At 54.6% G+C, this 15469-nt stretch overlaps 2 protein-coding genes across 3 annotated transcripts; one reads left to right on the top strand and one right to left on the bottom strand.

The window, feature by feature from the left end:
* Window positions 1-3303: 3303 nt before the first annotated feature.
* Window positions 3304-5294, top strand: CYREN (cell cycle regulator of NHEJ; the record flags this gene model as incomplete). Its single annotated transcript, XM_080391627.1, has 3 exons — window positions 3304-3788; window positions 4338-4407; window positions 4761-5294. Coding segments are annotated over 3 exons (798 nt in total), but the record flags the coding sequence as incomplete, so codon positions are not given.
* Window positions 5295-5674: 380 nt separating this feature from the next.
* TMEM140 (transmembrane protein 140) lies at window positions 5675-13335 on the bottom strand. Of its 2 annotated transcripts, none has more exons than XM_080393181.1 (4): window positions 12106-13335; window positions 9483-9600; window positions 8794-8899; window positions 5675-8017 (listed from the first exon to the last, which is right to left on the bottom strand). In XM_080393181.1, exon 4 carries the CDS (start codon window positions 7992-7994, stop codon window positions 7407-7409), a length of 588 nt encoding a protein of 195 aa, XP_080249307.1. In that variant the 5' UTR covers window positions 7995-8017; window positions 8794-8899; window positions 9483-9600; window positions 12106-13335; the 3' UTR covers window positions 5675-7406. The 2 variants fall into 2 exon arrangements, with proteins under 2 accessions (XP_080249307.1, XP_080249306.1); XM_080393180.1 differs by having other exon boundaries at window positions 5675-8020; window positions 12106-13332.
* Between the last annotated feature and the right edge of the window lie 2134 nt (window positions 13336-15469).

Genomic DNA, 15469 nt, shown 5'->3' with positions numbered 1-15469 from the left:
GAACCAGTCTGGTCCTGCATGGTGCTCCCTGTCACTGAAGCTAGTCTCCCCCTGCATGCCCCCAACATCAGGCAAGCTCGGATCTTGCATACTCTTCAAATGGACTGTCAAGCAGCCAGATCTATCTGCTTACACATCACCACGGAGCTTACTGCTGCTGGTGCCCTTGGCCTTTATTGGGAGTTTACAGTACTGCTCCTTGGCAGAGCTCTCATTTCAATTATGTGAAGAATGGGCCCAGTTTACTGTTTGAAGATGCCTTTGGTATATTCCATCCAGGCTCTAAGAGCAAAATGGCCTTTGTCCATTAACATTCATAATGTGAAGGGCAGTTGCCTGGAGAGCAGGTTATTATTTCAGTCTGTTTTGTGTGCTTTGGTGTATTTGTGAAGAGTGACTTGTCAAAGTTGTAATGCCTAGCTCTGCCTTTCTCCTTGCATTTGGAGAGATGAGGGCAAGGCCAGGAGAACCTCCATAGCTGGCAGCTTCCACTGCTGCCCAGCCAGAACTGGAGTGTGATGGTTCTTCTCTACTTCCAGGTTACAACCTGGGGGCTGGAAATCAAGATTTGCTTGGCTAACTCTACAGCTATTCTTCACTGGTGGCATCACACCTCCCACCATGACTTTGTGTCCAAGGTGGTTGTTGCCACCTTTGCCTGAAGGTGTTGGATATAGCCCAAGGAAGACTACAGTTACAGCTCTGATGAGGTCAGGCTCAGGCAGAAGCTCATTAAAGCAGGCAGAAAGTCTGACTGTATAAAACCAGGCCTGCAGTCTGAAATTTTCAGATCACTGGAGACATTTGTGCCTTGAAAGCACAGCATCATTGAGGCTGAAAGTGTCCTCATGTTGTCTGTCCCTGCCCTGCTCGAAGTAGGGTCAGTCAGGGCAGGTTGCACAGAGCCATATCCAGTTTAGAGCATCTCCAAGCATGGAGAATCCACAGCCTCTCTGTGGCACAAATAAGCCACCAGAACTCACCTCCAGCTCATGGGCCCAGCACATTCCTGTCAACTCCTTAACAAACATGGTGTTAAGCAGGACTTGCTGTAGTCTTGTGAGGCAACTCTCAAAGCCAGAAAGCTGGGCAATGGGCCAGCATGCCTTTCAGGGCAGTCTACAGTCAGTAGAATGGAGGAACTGATCTCTCCTAGGCTCCAGGAAAACCTAATCTTAAAAGTTCCTCACATGAATACAGAGCTAGGCTCTGTAGCTCATGAAAAGGGAATGCTCTGACTAGCTTAGAGAGGCAGAGGTTTACAAGTCTTTCTGAAGGGCCAAGCTTCAACCTGGCTTGTTGCCGGGCTGTGGCTTCCATCCTGGCCTTTCCAGCTTGGAGCCTGAAAAAGAAGTACAGGCCTTATCACAGGAGCCCAAAAGAGCACAGATCCCAAAAGGAGAGTGAAAGAATGTAATCTAAAGCAAAAGTGTCTTTGAAAATCATGTATTATCTTGCAAGACAGTATTCCTGTTTCCACACGATCACAGAAAATGAAGCCTTGCACTGCTGTGTTTTTTCCTTAGTTGCATGCATTCTTCTAGTTCTGGGATAGCTGCAGTTCTGGAAGATGTGTCCAGAAGGCCCTGCGGGTTCCTGGAAGTTGTTAGTTCCCTCTCCTTATTCTTTATGCTGTTCTTCAGGCATAACATTCAGTCTGGATATGCTGTTCTTTCATTTTCCACAGCTGTCAAACAAAAGGAGGTCTCAATACAGTTGCTGAACTAAATACAGTTCAGGCCCATGTTCAGTCACTTCCTCTGAGCACCACTCCAACATGAACTCAGTAGCAAGAACTGTACACTGACAGGCTCTATTCACAAATACATGCATCAGCCTCTAACAGTCACCTGTCTGTCACCTCAATAACTTGCTTGATTTGAAGCATCCTTCTTTAGCTGAATCTCTTCTCTCACCAGCGCAGAAACCTGAGTGAGCAAGAACACAGTGGGGAAAGGAACTCCCAGCAACACCACGCTGCATTACAGCACTGGGGCTGCAGAATTGTGACTTCTGCCACTGGTAATACATTACCTCTGGAAGAAAAAGTACCTCATTCTCAGGAGTCAAAATCTTCCTTTTGCTCTGCTCCTGCTGCTGGCAGTACACCTACAAAGGAGGTAAGAAGCACAAGGCTGCTGTGAGCGCTTATTTTACTTGGCTTTTCCCCATCTGCTTCACTCCAGAGAAGCTTACAAAGGTAACCATTTAGTCCATCAGATTACCATTGCCATGCTCCTTTCCAACAGACTGCATGCCTGCTCTGTGTCTGTCTGCAGCTGGAAGCAGCATGCTGGCTGACATTTTCCTGGGACCTTCAGAATCTATCTGCATAATTCAAAAAGACACACGTGAGAACTGGCACAGGCTCCTCGACCGCCTCCATGCACAGAGCTCCCATTTCAGCCAAGACATGTAACAACGTAACAGGTGACAGAAAGAATGAAAAGGGCCAACAATCAGCATGTTAGGCATCTCTCTCTTGAGCAGGGCTTTCGAAACGGGCCAGAGTACACCTGGCCAGGATAAGAGGACCTAGACAGAAGCTAAGCATCTAGACTGTAGGCCTTACAGGCAAACATTTGACACTGACTGGAGCTGGAGAAGAGAGCTGTGACATGGAAAGCCAGCAACCCTGACAAGCGCCAGCCTTCTGGGATTTCGGAGGATTGCAACAGGCTGGAAGCTTTACTGCTTCAATCCTACACTAGAAATCCAGCTCTGAGGTCAGCTGCTGGGAGACACAGGTTATTAGCTCGACCTCACTTTGTCCCAGCCCTAACTGAACAGTTTGCCTGCAGCAATAGCATGTCAGGGTCCTGCTTCTGAACAGGTAGCAGCAGAGGGAAATGAGCCCAAAAGCAAGCAAGCCCAGTGGGGCCCCCCTGCCTCCTTTAGAGAAGGTACCTCAGAATCAAAAGGAGAGTCATATTCCTCTTGCTCTGCTCTTACTACTGGCAAGACACCTACAAATGGGGTATTGCCTATTTCTATCCCTCGAGTCCTGCATCCAGGTGACAGGTTATCGTTCTCCTACAGGCCAGAGTGGTTTGGCCTCATCACCTCCTACATGGTGAAGGATCCTGCCTACTCTGGTCAGTGCAGGTGCACCCATGGGAAAGCCAGCAGTTGTCCCAAAGCAAGAGCTGTCAGCTGCTGCTGGGCCTTCTGCTCTGCCAGGCAGGGTGGGCGCAGGCTTTGCGACGGGCACTGCCTGCCCCTCACCGCTCCGCGTCCCCCCCCCCCCCCCCGTTGGGGCGGAGTCTACTCCGCCCGCAGCGCCGCTGGGGCTGGGCACCGCCGGCGGCCGCGCTGGGCACCCGCCACGGCCCTTCGCCCGAGGCCCCGGCGGCGCAGGGCGCGGAGCCGCTGCCGGCCCGCGCTCCCCCTGAGGAGTCCGGGCCGCCTCTGCGTGCGGCGGGGACGGGGGCACGGCCCGCCCCGGGCGCAGCAGCCGCGGGAGGCCTCCGGCGGGCTGTGTCGGGCCCCGGGCGGGGAGAGGGCGACAAGAGCGGAGGCCGCCCCGAGCGGCGGCCGCGGCTCGCAGCCCCCGACGCGCCGCCCGTCTCGACGCGGCGGCGACAGCACCGAGTGCCGGCAGGGGGCGGCCTAACAGCGGCAGCGCGGCGGGGGCGTGGGGAGAGCGGGTTCTGCCTCCGCCGTGGGGGCGCCCGGGGCGGGGGCCCAGGAATACGTCTGCGGAAAGGTGCCGTTTGCACAGCTGCTGCTGCGGAGCCCGCTTTGCTCCTTTGTTTGAATGTTGAAGGATGCAGCCCTCTGTGCATCGGGTGAGGTTTTGGAGTAAAGTACGCCAGCCCAGCGCATCTGCCCGCCCTGCCCACCCGCCGGCCTCTCCCCGCAGCCCCGCACCCGCCCGCGCCTCCCGCCCGGCTGCCCGGCCCGAGCGAGCGCCGGCTCCTGTCCTGTCGGGTTTTGGGGGCGTTGTGGTTGTTTTGCCGCTCGCCTGCAGCCCCGCTGTAGCGAGGCCGGGGACTGGCGGCAGACGGCCGCCCGGCAGCGCTCCGCCCCGCCCCGCCGTGCTGCGCGGACGCGGCTCGGCCCGGCGCTTCCCGCTGGCGGCGCGGCGCGGCTCCCGGGCCCGCCCCGTCTCCCCCCCCGCCTCCTCCGGCCGGCGGCACGGAGCATGGCGGCGGGTGGGCGGCGGCGGCTCCTCCCGGCGTGGATGGTGGCAGCGAGGGACGAGCGGGCGGCGGCGGCGGCGCCTCCTAAGGCCGCTCGGCGGCGGGCGGCGGCGGGGCCCAGGTAGCGCCGCTGTGACGTGGGGGCGGGCGAGGCCGGGCCCTGGCGCGCTGAGTGTCTCCCCGTGCGGTGTCCAGGGCGGCGGCCATGGTGCACTGCATGAACGAGGCGGAGCTGGTGGACGTTGCCCTGGCGGTCCTGGCCGAGGTGAGCCCGGCTCCCTAGGGGCGGGGACGCGGCCCTGGTCGCACCCGAGCGCGGCCGGGCGGGCAGGAGGGCTGCGGGACGCGGGCAGGGAACGCGCCGCCGCCGGCTCCCCGGCGGCCCTCTCCGGGAGACGGGTCTGGGGGCGCTACCGGGCGCCGCCCGCCTTTCCCAGTCCTCTTGTCCCCTTCCCTGAGGCTGCCGGGGCCGGTGCCTTTGCCCCTTGGCCGCCCCGGAAACCGCCTCCGCGGCGGACCGGGACCGACGCGGGGTGGCCCGCAGGGGCGGTGGGGTGGCCCCCGCCTCCCCGGGTGCTCCCGGGCGCGCAGCCCGGCCTGGTTGTTCTCTTTGGTTAGAACCTGGACCGCGAGGAGGAAGGTGAAGAGAAGGCCCCGGCCGGGAGCGGAGAGGAGCGGGAGCTTCAGCCACCACGGAGCGCGGCTCCCGCAGGCACAGCCAGCGCGGGGGCAGGCGGTGACCGCGGCCCCGCTCCGCCGGCCCCTCCAGCCCCTGGGGCGCGTGCCGGCGCGGCGTTGGCAGGCTGGGAGGACTCCGAGGACGATGCTCTGAAATATGTCAGGGAGATATTTTTCAGCTAACGTTGCCTTCTCTGAGGCTCCCCGGAAGCAAAGGGGACAGTGGGGAAGAGTGTCCCCTCCCCCCAGCACTGAGGATGGTGGGGGGACGGCCTGGCATGGGCCGTGTATCTGCCGTGTTGGTGGCTTGTGGAGCTGGTGGGAGGCCCATGGAGGCCATGGGGGAAAAGGAAGGGGGTACTCGCTTCTCCCACTGTGTGCTGGGTTCAGTGGGATTTGGCTTCAGAGTAATTTACGTTCATTTCTGTTTGGCATCTCAGAGCATGGAGAGATTAAAGAGGACATGTGGGTTTCTGTGAGTGTCCTTTTGGCAGGTCCCTGCTGGGACTGAAGGGGAGCAGGGAATTGCTGGCCTTGAAGGTCTTTGCTGGCTCTGTAGAGCTGGGTAGCTGTGGTCAGCCTTGGGTCTCCCTTGTTCTTGCGGTCCTTCTGTGATAGCTACAGTGGGCCGTGGCAAGCTGTCCCCTTTGGGGACACTGAATTTGTCTCCAGGCTCAGGGCAGGCTTCCTATAAGCTGAAGAAGGCATGGGTGGGAGCAGACGGGCAGGAGCAGGGTCTGTCCTGAGGGAGCTGAGCCCACGGTAGTCTGCGTGGGGGTTTAGGAAGGCATGAAGATGGCTTAGCACCCTCTTCCTGGTCCTGAGGGGGACTGAACAAACCACATGACTCCAGGGCAGGTGTGAGAGACTTTATTGAAATAAAAAATCAGTCAAACCAGCATCAGCAGCCACATTCCCACCAAGTCTGCAGCAGGAGAGAAAGTGGACCCTCATGTCCCCAAAGGGGATGGAAGGCGAAGCAGGCACTTCTTCGTGCAAGGTTACAGACATGGCGTGGAGCAGTGCTATGCACTGCCACAGCAGAGAGACTCCATCCAGTGCTGGCAACAATGGCCCAGCTGGCGCACTGCACCTGTCCTTTGGCAGCCCTGGCACTGCTCCCTGAGCACAGCCTTGCACCAGGCACGTGTTGGTCTGAGCTAGCTTTACGGTGAACTGCCCTCCACAGAACCCGTTCTCCTGCAGTCTCAAAGGCTGCTGGAATGCTGGGTTCAGCCCTTTAATACCAGCAGGGACAAACCTGGGGCTCTGCACTAAAATATTCAGTTTTCTCATGGAAACTCTCCTTATTAGGGCTGTTCAGCAACTTGTTAGGCTGCCTCTCCAGGTGCTCTGCTGCTGCTGGGGTTGGATGTGGGCCACTTCACCCTAAAGAACTGAAGCAGAGTCCCTCTAGATATTATTCCAGCAGTTGAAGTACAGATACTCCTGCTGAACAGGGTATTTCCAGTGTATCTCTGGGGCTGTCACTGCTGTGATGGCAGTGTGAAGCCACAGCTCCCTCAAAGGCATCCCTAGTCAGTGAACCTCCGCTACAGCAGGTGAAGAAGGAGGAGTGTCTGTTTGGGCATCTCCAAGAGAGGAAGCCTGTTTGCTTCTCTGCCTATACTTAGGCTAGTGTTGTGGTTTAACTCCAGCCAGTAACCAAGCCACACACAGTTGCTCGCTCAGTGCCCCCACAGTGGGATGGGGGAGAGGATCGAAAAAGTGGCAAAACTTGTGAGTTGAGATACAGTTTTATAAGTAAAGCAAAAGTTGCACATGCAAGCAGAGCAAAACAAGGAATTCATTCGCAACTTCCCATCAGCAGGCAGGTGTTCAGCCACCTCCAGGAATGCAGGGCTCCATCACACACAATGGTTACTTAGGAGAACAAACACCATAATGCCGAATGTGTGTCCCCCATTTTCTTCTCCTTTCCTCAGCTTATATACTCAGCATGATGTCATATGGTATGGAATATCCCTTTGGCTAGTTTGGGTCAGCTGTCCTGGCTGTGCCCCCTCCCAGTTCCCCGTGCCCCTCCAGCCCTCTTGCTGGCAGGGCCCAGGAAACTAAAAAGTCCTTGACTTGGTGTAAACATTAACCATCAACAACTAAAAACATCGGTGTGCTATCAACATTGTTCTTACACAGCCAAAACACAGCGCTGCACCAGCTACTAAGAAGAAAATAACTCTATGCCAGCTGAAACCAGGACAGCTAGGTATGGCCAGAGCTGTGTCCACTGTGTGCTCATTCTCATCTGTCCCCTTCACTGTCTTCTGGTTCAGCACCAGAAATGCTGTCACTTTGATGCTTTGTCCCAGGCTGAGGAGTGTTGTTACGTGCTGCAGTTCCTGGGAAGCTTCCATGCTGTGCTGTGGGTGTTGGTGGCTGCTGCCTGCTCACTGCAGGGGAGCGCCACACACAACTACGTGCCAGAGCATGGCTGGACACGGGCCTTTGGACCAAGGATGAAATTCCTGCCAGTGACTAAAACTGCAGTGGGATTACTGTTTTAAATCAGGTTATCAATACCTCTTGCATCTTCTTCACTGTCAAATCTCAATGGGCAGAGCCTCCTTAGTACAAACAGCTTTGATTGGTTGTGTGCTTGGCCCAGCTGAGGTGTATAGTGGCAGTGACAATTTGGAGCAGTAGCAGAGCGTAAGTCCCAAGCAGTGCCAGGAAGCCTCCAGTGAAATCAGAGGGGTGAATCCAGTGCGAGGTTTGGAAAAGAAATATACCCAGGCCTCCAGACAGGATTGTCAGCTTGATGATGAGTACGGTGAGGATCACCTTCCATCCCTTTTGCTCCTCTGTGCACTTCACATGTGCAACAAAAATGGGGTAGAAGATGCTGAAGACCAGGCAGCCATACACACACACCCTGGATAGTGCCATTCCTAGTAGGCTGATGCCCATCACCTGCAGATGCTTGTACTCCAGGCACTGCAGCTCCCCGGCTGTCTCATTCCACAGGCAGAAGTTGTAAAAGCCAATGCGTTTTTGAGGGAGGTTGACCAGGTTCCCGGCTTCCCATAGCAGTGCGTAGAACATTAAGGCCAAGGTGCCGGCAGCCTCCAGGAGGGTCAGTGCACAGAGCAGGTGCCTGGTGCACCTCTGTTGCAGCAGACCCATCCTGGTGCCCACAAGCTTTCTTGGTATCATGGTAAAGTCTGCTGTGGGGACACCTACTGCAAAACACAAAGTGGGGGACCTCTTGGTGGTTGCGTGTTATGGCACCCTTCCCAAGATGGGCAGTGAGCCTGTGTCACTGAGGTCTTGGGACTCCCTTTGCAAGTAAAGCCAGAGTGTCTCAGTCCTGCCTCTGCTGTGCATTGTTACTGGGTTGAGGGAGATGCGTTTTTTGGTCATGCAAAGGTGGCTTAATGATGTCCCCTACATGGACCAGCACTGGGAGGACAGTAGAGTTCCCTTATCCCCACACATGCCCTTTGCACCATGGTCTCACACTGGACAAGAAAGGCATCTGTCAGCGAACTGCAGTGATGGGAGGGCAGCAAAGCACTGCTATCTGGTAAGGAGGGGGTTAAGAGCTATTCTGGGAAAATGTGTTTTTTCCAGTTCTGGTCAGATAAGGACATCCTTTGTGATCTTTGGACTACTGGCTAAAATGCAGGCATGACAGGGTTTGAAGTGCAGGGCTCCCCCTGCCGCCCCACCCCCCCAGCACTGGAACAACCAATGCCATTGATACCACAGTTTCCCGAATCCACATGCCCCTGAGGCTTTTGCTGCCGTACATTTATGGGCACAGCAGGGCTGATTGCCTGCAGCCCTGCTCCCCACTGAGGCTGTCAGACATGGTGCTCCTCTGTCCCGGTTGCCTGAGGACTGATGCTTCCTGTGGGCAGACAATTGTCCACCGCAGAGAGGCACCGCGGACCCACCCACAGCCACTTGTCCTCCTCTGAGGCCCAGGAAAATGGGTGCTACAGAGACAGACCTGCAATTGCAATCTTCCTCGCTCCTCTCTGACCGGCTGGACTCCCTGCTCCTCTCCCAGAAACGTGGGCTGTCCTCAGTGTCCACTTGCAGGCTTCTGCTTTGTGCTAAGAAACAGGGAAGTGGCATCAGGAAGGGGTATCCCTGGCTGCAGAGCCACGAGGCATTGCAGCACTGTCCACCCAGGTTTGTACAGTGGCACAACCACAGGGCAAGGAATTCAAGAGACCTTGGCTTCAAGCTCAGCATCTGGCTTGAGGCTCTGCAGACAACCCCCTTCCTGCCTCTGCCAAGCATTATCTCCTGTGAATCATTTATCACCTTGCCTCAAGAAGTTCACAACTTCAGTCCCGCTTCTTCCCTCCACTGCCCATTGCCCAGTATATCATCCTGATGTCCTGGATGCCCCAGGCCATCACCCCGCAGCTGCTTATGATTTGGTACAGTCTCTGAGTTTTTAGAGTGCCAGGTCAATCTGTACCTGGTGCCTAACTGCAGTGCTGGTGACTATAGAGACCCTTCATCATCCCCCTCCCAATCCTCGTCTCCCCAGATGCTTGGGAGTGGGGCACCGATGTTTAATGTGCACAGAGATAAAGCTTCTGTGTCCCAGACTCCTCCTCCACACAATCACAGTCAGCAGGAGCACACACACACTACGGAAGGGAGTCACAGCATCCAGACACCGACCTGTCTCCTCCCCTGATGAATACTTCGCTACTTCTTGTAGCTTCCCTTGGAGGTCTTCTTCACAACAGCCTTCTGGAGAGACTGGAAGGTCACATGGAGGATGCCCACTGTTCTGAATCTACAATGAAGACACAAATGACCAGGAAAATATCCGTGCTTGGGCCCAGAGCATGTAGGAGAATGAGACCTCACACACATGTAATTTCACCAGGGTTTGTCTTGCCCCTGGTATTGCTTCTTGGTTTGTCTGTCTTTACATGTGCTCTCCTGCAGCCAGTTGTTGCAGCTCTTCTCTCCCTGTCCCACAGGGGCTCACATCCACGTACCATTCTCCCCGCCATCCTGCCTCACAGCCCTCAAAGGGAGAACAAGTTTCACTTGGAGGAGGCTCTTGGTCACCTGACCATCTCCCCAGGATTTCTGTCAGAACTCAGAGCTGGGACTGGGACAGCCCAGCCAGATCCTGGCCCTGTCTACCTGCCAACTCTTGCTGTCATATTTCTTTAGACTGGTTTCCTAAGGAAGGCAGGCTCCTAGGAAGATGGGCTTTGTGTTCCACCATCTCACGTTATCTTTTATTTAGCAGCACCACACACACACTTCCATAAAATACAAAAGCAATTAAAAAACTGTCCTAGATGCACATGTTTAGCAGAGAGTGGACAGAGAAATAAATTCCTAGCAGGTTTGTGGAACTATATGGCAGGAGTGGAGGTGAGCCACCTCAGAGACTCTGTGCTGCTATGTGATCTCCACATGTATGAAGGCCTGAGGAAATCCCATGGTGTATCTGCCCTCTCCTCTGCTTTCAGGCTCACGTCTATAAGGACCTAGTTTCTTTTTCCAGCAATGCCCCCCTATTCACTCTGCCAGATTGCAGGCAGATTTGCCCCTCAGCCTCCTGCAGCCTCCCCAGCCCAGCAGGCATGACTGTGACAGGGACAAAAAGGTGCCTGGTGTGTGTGCCCTATGCCAGCTGGGGCAGACAGCACGCAGCTGGCTTGGAGGTGACCTACAGATTGGCAATGAAAGCAGAGACCTGCCACCTGCACAGCCACAGACATGGCACCTGTGAGCTCGGCCCTGAGGCTAGTTTGGGGGCAGCCTGGCTGAGAAGCAGGAGATAAACAGTAAAGAGCTGTCACCTGGTGTCCAGCTGGGGCTTTTCCCAGACATCCACAGCCCCTCTACCTCTATGGAGTTGCCTGTGCCTTCAGACAGAGCATCTGCAGCTCTACCTCAAAGGTGCAAGAAAGAGGAAAGCAAGCACAATGCCATGAGCCCTTGCCTGGCTTCAGCCCCCCCTTGTTTCTGGGCAGGCATCACTGGAAGCACTGGACTTCACCTTGGGGGAAGCTCTGTGTCTCAGTTTCCCAGGCAGAGAGGGGCTCTGTGCACACAGCTCTGGAGCTCCCTGGGGTGTCTGTGTGTGAGATGGGGCTTGTAGGGACCCTCTGTGCTGCCAGGATGGCAGAGCCCTTCCCTCTGCCAGCTGGTAGGTGGGTGAGCACCTTCCCAGCCTGGAGCTGTATGTGCCGCTCAGCAAGTGCTGGCTGAAGGCAGTGGGACAGGGAGGCCAAGGCACACAGCTCCAGCACAGGATCTGGCCTCTGTACAGGAATGAACGTATCTGTGGAGCCGATGGACCCTGCTGCAGCGAACAGGCTGAATGCAGAGGGGTGAGGGAACAGGCATTTTCTCTTGCACCAAAGAGCTCCACAGAAGACTGCTTGCCTGCATTCCCCCTCCCCAGCTGCTAAGGAGAGTGATGCCATGCAAGAGTGGTGGGAAAGGAAGACAGCTTTGGACTTAGCATCTTTCCTTCAAGCCACCCACTCCTCCCCAGGATCCCTCTTTCCCCATGGACAGGATTAGCTGCAGGGAAACCATAGGTGAAGAAAGGCTGCTGACAAGCTAAGGATTGCTGGCAAAAAGAAAACAGCCAGCGGGATGCAGACCGGGCTGCAGAGGAACTGCCCCAAGAATGTCCTACAATTATGGAAGGACCTGCTGCCTCCCAGACATTAGCACCCTGCAGTACCACTTCTGGCAGCAACTCCCAATGCCAGCAGCATTGAGAAGGTGGAGGACTTGTTGTAGCACTATCAAAACTAGCTGGCTGCAACAAGGCTTTTACCATGACATACCAGGTTAACTTCAATAAGTAGTTCCCACACCTTGCTCCAGCACAGCTACCAACCCCCAACAAGGTTTCAAAAGTTCATCTACTGTCTGTGCTATTTCTTCATCCTCTTCAGGCCAGTCCACCCTGCTTCTTGCTTCTGCTGCATTCAGAGTCTTCTTTCTCCAGCTCCTCTTCCAGCCAGCCTCTTCTCATCTGGACCCCCTTCTTCTCCTTGTCTTTCCTACATCCAGGGTACACTCTCTCTCTCCTCCCTCTGCTTCTTCTAGGTCTCTTCATCCAGAACTCCTCTTCTGTACCCCTTAGAGCTATTGAACTACTTAGCAGGAACCAGCCACAGCTGCACATTATCCACGTCAACCAACCCACGGCCCCTGAAGCCAGCCCACAGCTGTATATTATCAATGTTAATTAAACTGCCTTCATTCCTCTATAAATCCTCTACCACTCCTCTGCAGGGACTCAGTGGAGGGTACTTACGGGCTGCCCATCTGGCTGTGTGTGGAGCTGAAAGGCGCTGGAGAGGGCTGAGCGGGTTCGTGCCTGCTGCTGGGTCCGGTGCTGCCTGGGCGCTGACACCACAGCCCCTCTTGCGTCGTAGGTAGCTGTCACTGCTTTCCCTTTCGGTTTTGAGGGCCACGGTAGCTCCTCCCTGATACTGCGTCATCTAAATAGAGCCAGAAAACAAACAGCCCAGCCACGGCCGGCTGAGCCAGGGGCAGGGTTGCACTTTCCACTTTCTTCTCCCAGATGGGGCTAAACTCGCCCAGGAAAGCTGTGCTGCTAGAGGGGCTTGGGCGTCTGTGGGGACTGAGATGAGTTTGTTTTATTGGGACGCTTCAGTAGAGGTGACTGACCGTCCCAGCGCTGACCCCGGTACCGCAGCACTGTCAGAGTTCAGTGACCACTCTGCACGCTGCTGCCCGCCCTCTCCTCCCTAGAGCCGAGCTCCCGCAGGCAGCGCGCGGGGAGGGCAGCCCGCTGCCTGGCGGGACGGGAAACCTGCTGCCCTGCTCTCAGCTGGGACAGAGTTAGTTTTCTTCTTAGTAGCTGGTGCAGTGCTGCGTTTTGGATTTAGTGTGAGAGCAATGTTGATGGCACACTGATGGTTTTCATTGTTGCTGGGTAATGTTTGTACAAAGTCAAGGACTTTTTAGTTTTTCAGACTGTTAAAGAAAATGTATTTTTAATTAAGAAATTTAAAGTGCTGAAGCTGCTAAATGGCAGAACCAGGCTTCATCCCTTGTATAGCCCTAATCCAAGGCTGGTTTAAAACTTAGTCAAGTTAATCAGTGGGAGGACAGAGAAACAATAGATGATCAATTTGTGTACACAGGTGCTCTCAGAAATGCAGGTGTTTCTAGAAAAAATCAGTATATGTGAATAGGAATTGCTTGTTCAAAGACTGAGTGTGCCTGAAGGACTGTGCGAGTTAAAGCAGCAGAAAGATCATGATCCAAGGAGGACCTTGGAACTGAGGCAGAGACTGCAACAGAATAGATGAATCCACTGGGACAGTCAGGTGATGGATTTGCAGAACTGACAAGACCAAAGTAAACTTCTAAAAACTTCGGACATTGACTAATGGTTTGATGAGTGTATATAAGCTGTGCTGTATCCCTTTGTTCTCTGCCACTCACGGAGGCGGTGGCCCAAGTCCTAGTTGTGATCAAAGTAAACCTAGTGGTACCCATGTCTGTGTGAATTTCTCCTTTAAACACAGGCCTTGCTGATGGGAGGGCTGGAGGGTCACAGGAAATTGGGAGGGGACACAGCCAGGTCAGCTGGCCTGAACTAGCCAAAGAGGTATTCCATACCATGGGGTGTCATGCTTGGTATATAAACTGCAGAGGGTGAGGAGAAGTCGTGGTGGCTGGGGCCTGCCGATATGATCAGAGACTGGCTGGGCATCGTTCAGCAGGTGGTGAGCAGTTGTATTGTGCATCACTTAGTTTCTTTTCTCCCATCCCTTTTGATTTCATTCCTCTCCCCTTCTCCCTCCTTTTCATTATAACTGTTGTTGTTGTTGTTATTACTATTATTGTTCTTTTATTTTTATTTCTATTCTTAAATTGTTCTTATCTCAACCCTCGAGTTCTGCATTTTCCAGTTCTCTTCGCCATCCCCCTGAGGGGGGAGCCAGCGAGTGGCTGCACGGTACTTAGTTACCAGCCGGGGTTAAACCTCCACACCTCTGAAACCTCAAGTGGTGTAAGGAGCAAAACTCTTATTTTAGGCCTCCTGGCCAGATCCAGAACCATTTGTCGTGTCCTATAAGCAGCCTTCGTGGTGGGTCTGTTAGGAGAGGTGTGTGCTGGAGGGTGATATAGGTGGGACAGCTAGCCATGAAGCTGTTCACAGAGTCCTACCTACTGATTCCACATTTAGGCATAGTCTGGAAACCTCCAGGTGGTACACATATTGTGAACCTGTAATATTGACACTCGCATCCAAGAGCACAAGGTAAGTGAATGGAAATATGGGAGGAAACCCTAAAAGAAGCTTAATGGATAGAGCCATAAGGCAGGTGGGAGTGGGGAGGTGCCTTCCTGTCTGGCCTGTGTGCATTGAATAATTTTAGCATGGAGAAGGACAGGGATCTGGATTGAGGTGGTTCAGATCATAGATTACTTGAGCAGGGGTTATGGTGGGAGAAATCAGGTGTGGGGGCAGAAGGCTTGCAGCAAATAAAGCCTGGCAGGCCACAGCTGCTGAGCTGCAAGTGGTGAATGATGGGGACCTGGAAGCCTTGGGGCTGAACATGGCCATCATCTAATGTTGCAGTTGCTGGCTGGGAAATTGGGGAAGGAGCCGAGACCACCAAGGCAAGACCTCTGTTCCCGTGAAGAAACACGCATTGGCACAGGAGGCATGTTTGTGCTGTCAAGAGGGGCGGTCGTGCAGTTTGGCCTCACACCACTCACTTTTCTGTCATTCAGGAAGGAAACAGGTGTATGATTTGGGTCTGGTGACTCGGGTGCTTAGCTGGCCTCAGCACTGCAGGGGAAGCTGCTGTTCCACTGCCACAGGCAGAAGGCACAAGCAGCTCCTTCACAAACATCCTCATGTCACATTGGGGTCCTGTTTGCTGAAGCAATCAGGATGACTGCCACAGTGGGCCTGCTTTGTCATGCCACAGCACTTCTCCCTGCAGCCATCATCCTCCTAGAGGGGTGGCTGATCCCCTTCCCATCTCCTGAACCTCAGGCTTCACGAGCGCGACAGATGGCCACACATCCTGGCTTTAGTTTTTGCACTCACCTCCGATCTCTCTGGCCTTTTCTGTGCTGCCCAGAGCAATAAGGACACCATTTGGGAATGTTAGCATGGTGTCTTCCCGGCCAGAGCTTCTTGCCTGATTGTGTACCTATGGCAGAAGCGCTTCTCTGGAAACACTGTGTCTCCTCCCCTGCAGGGTCTCAATCTTTGCTGCTTGTAATGCCTCCTGGGATGGCGTGGCTGCCGGCAGGGAGAGGTCCAGTCAGCCCCTGGCTCAAAACCTGCCATTGGTCCCAGCTGACCTTCTTATTCTGGAGGCCTCCTTCCACACCTCTGGCTGTGTCTCTGGCAGGTAGTTCCCCTGCCTTCTCCTTCTAGGCATTTATCCAGGGAAGATTGTGCCTGAAGGCTGGGCAGGATGCGGTATGCCCTGCTGTTCTCTTTCCTAGGGACATTTTACAGGTGTGCTCTGGCTGCTCCTTTGGTTTCTGATTCCCAAAGTCTATCTGATGGGGGAGCAGTTGGGGAGGATACGTGTGATGGGTGTAGGGTGGGGTAAGCAGAAGGATGATGATCAACGTGTCTCATGGAGAAAGAACAGGAGGGGAGAGGAGAAAGCAGGGCT

Source organism: Falco punctatus (assembly GCF_963210335.1).
Source record: "Falco punctatus genome assembly, chromosome: 6".
Classification (NCBI taxonomy): domain Eukaryota; kingdom Metazoa; phylum Chordata; class Aves; order Falconiformes; family Falconidae; genus Falco; species Falco punctatus.
The sequence above is the reverse complement of the archived record's forward strand: the minus strand, read 5'-3'. Positions and strand labels throughout refer to the sequence as shown.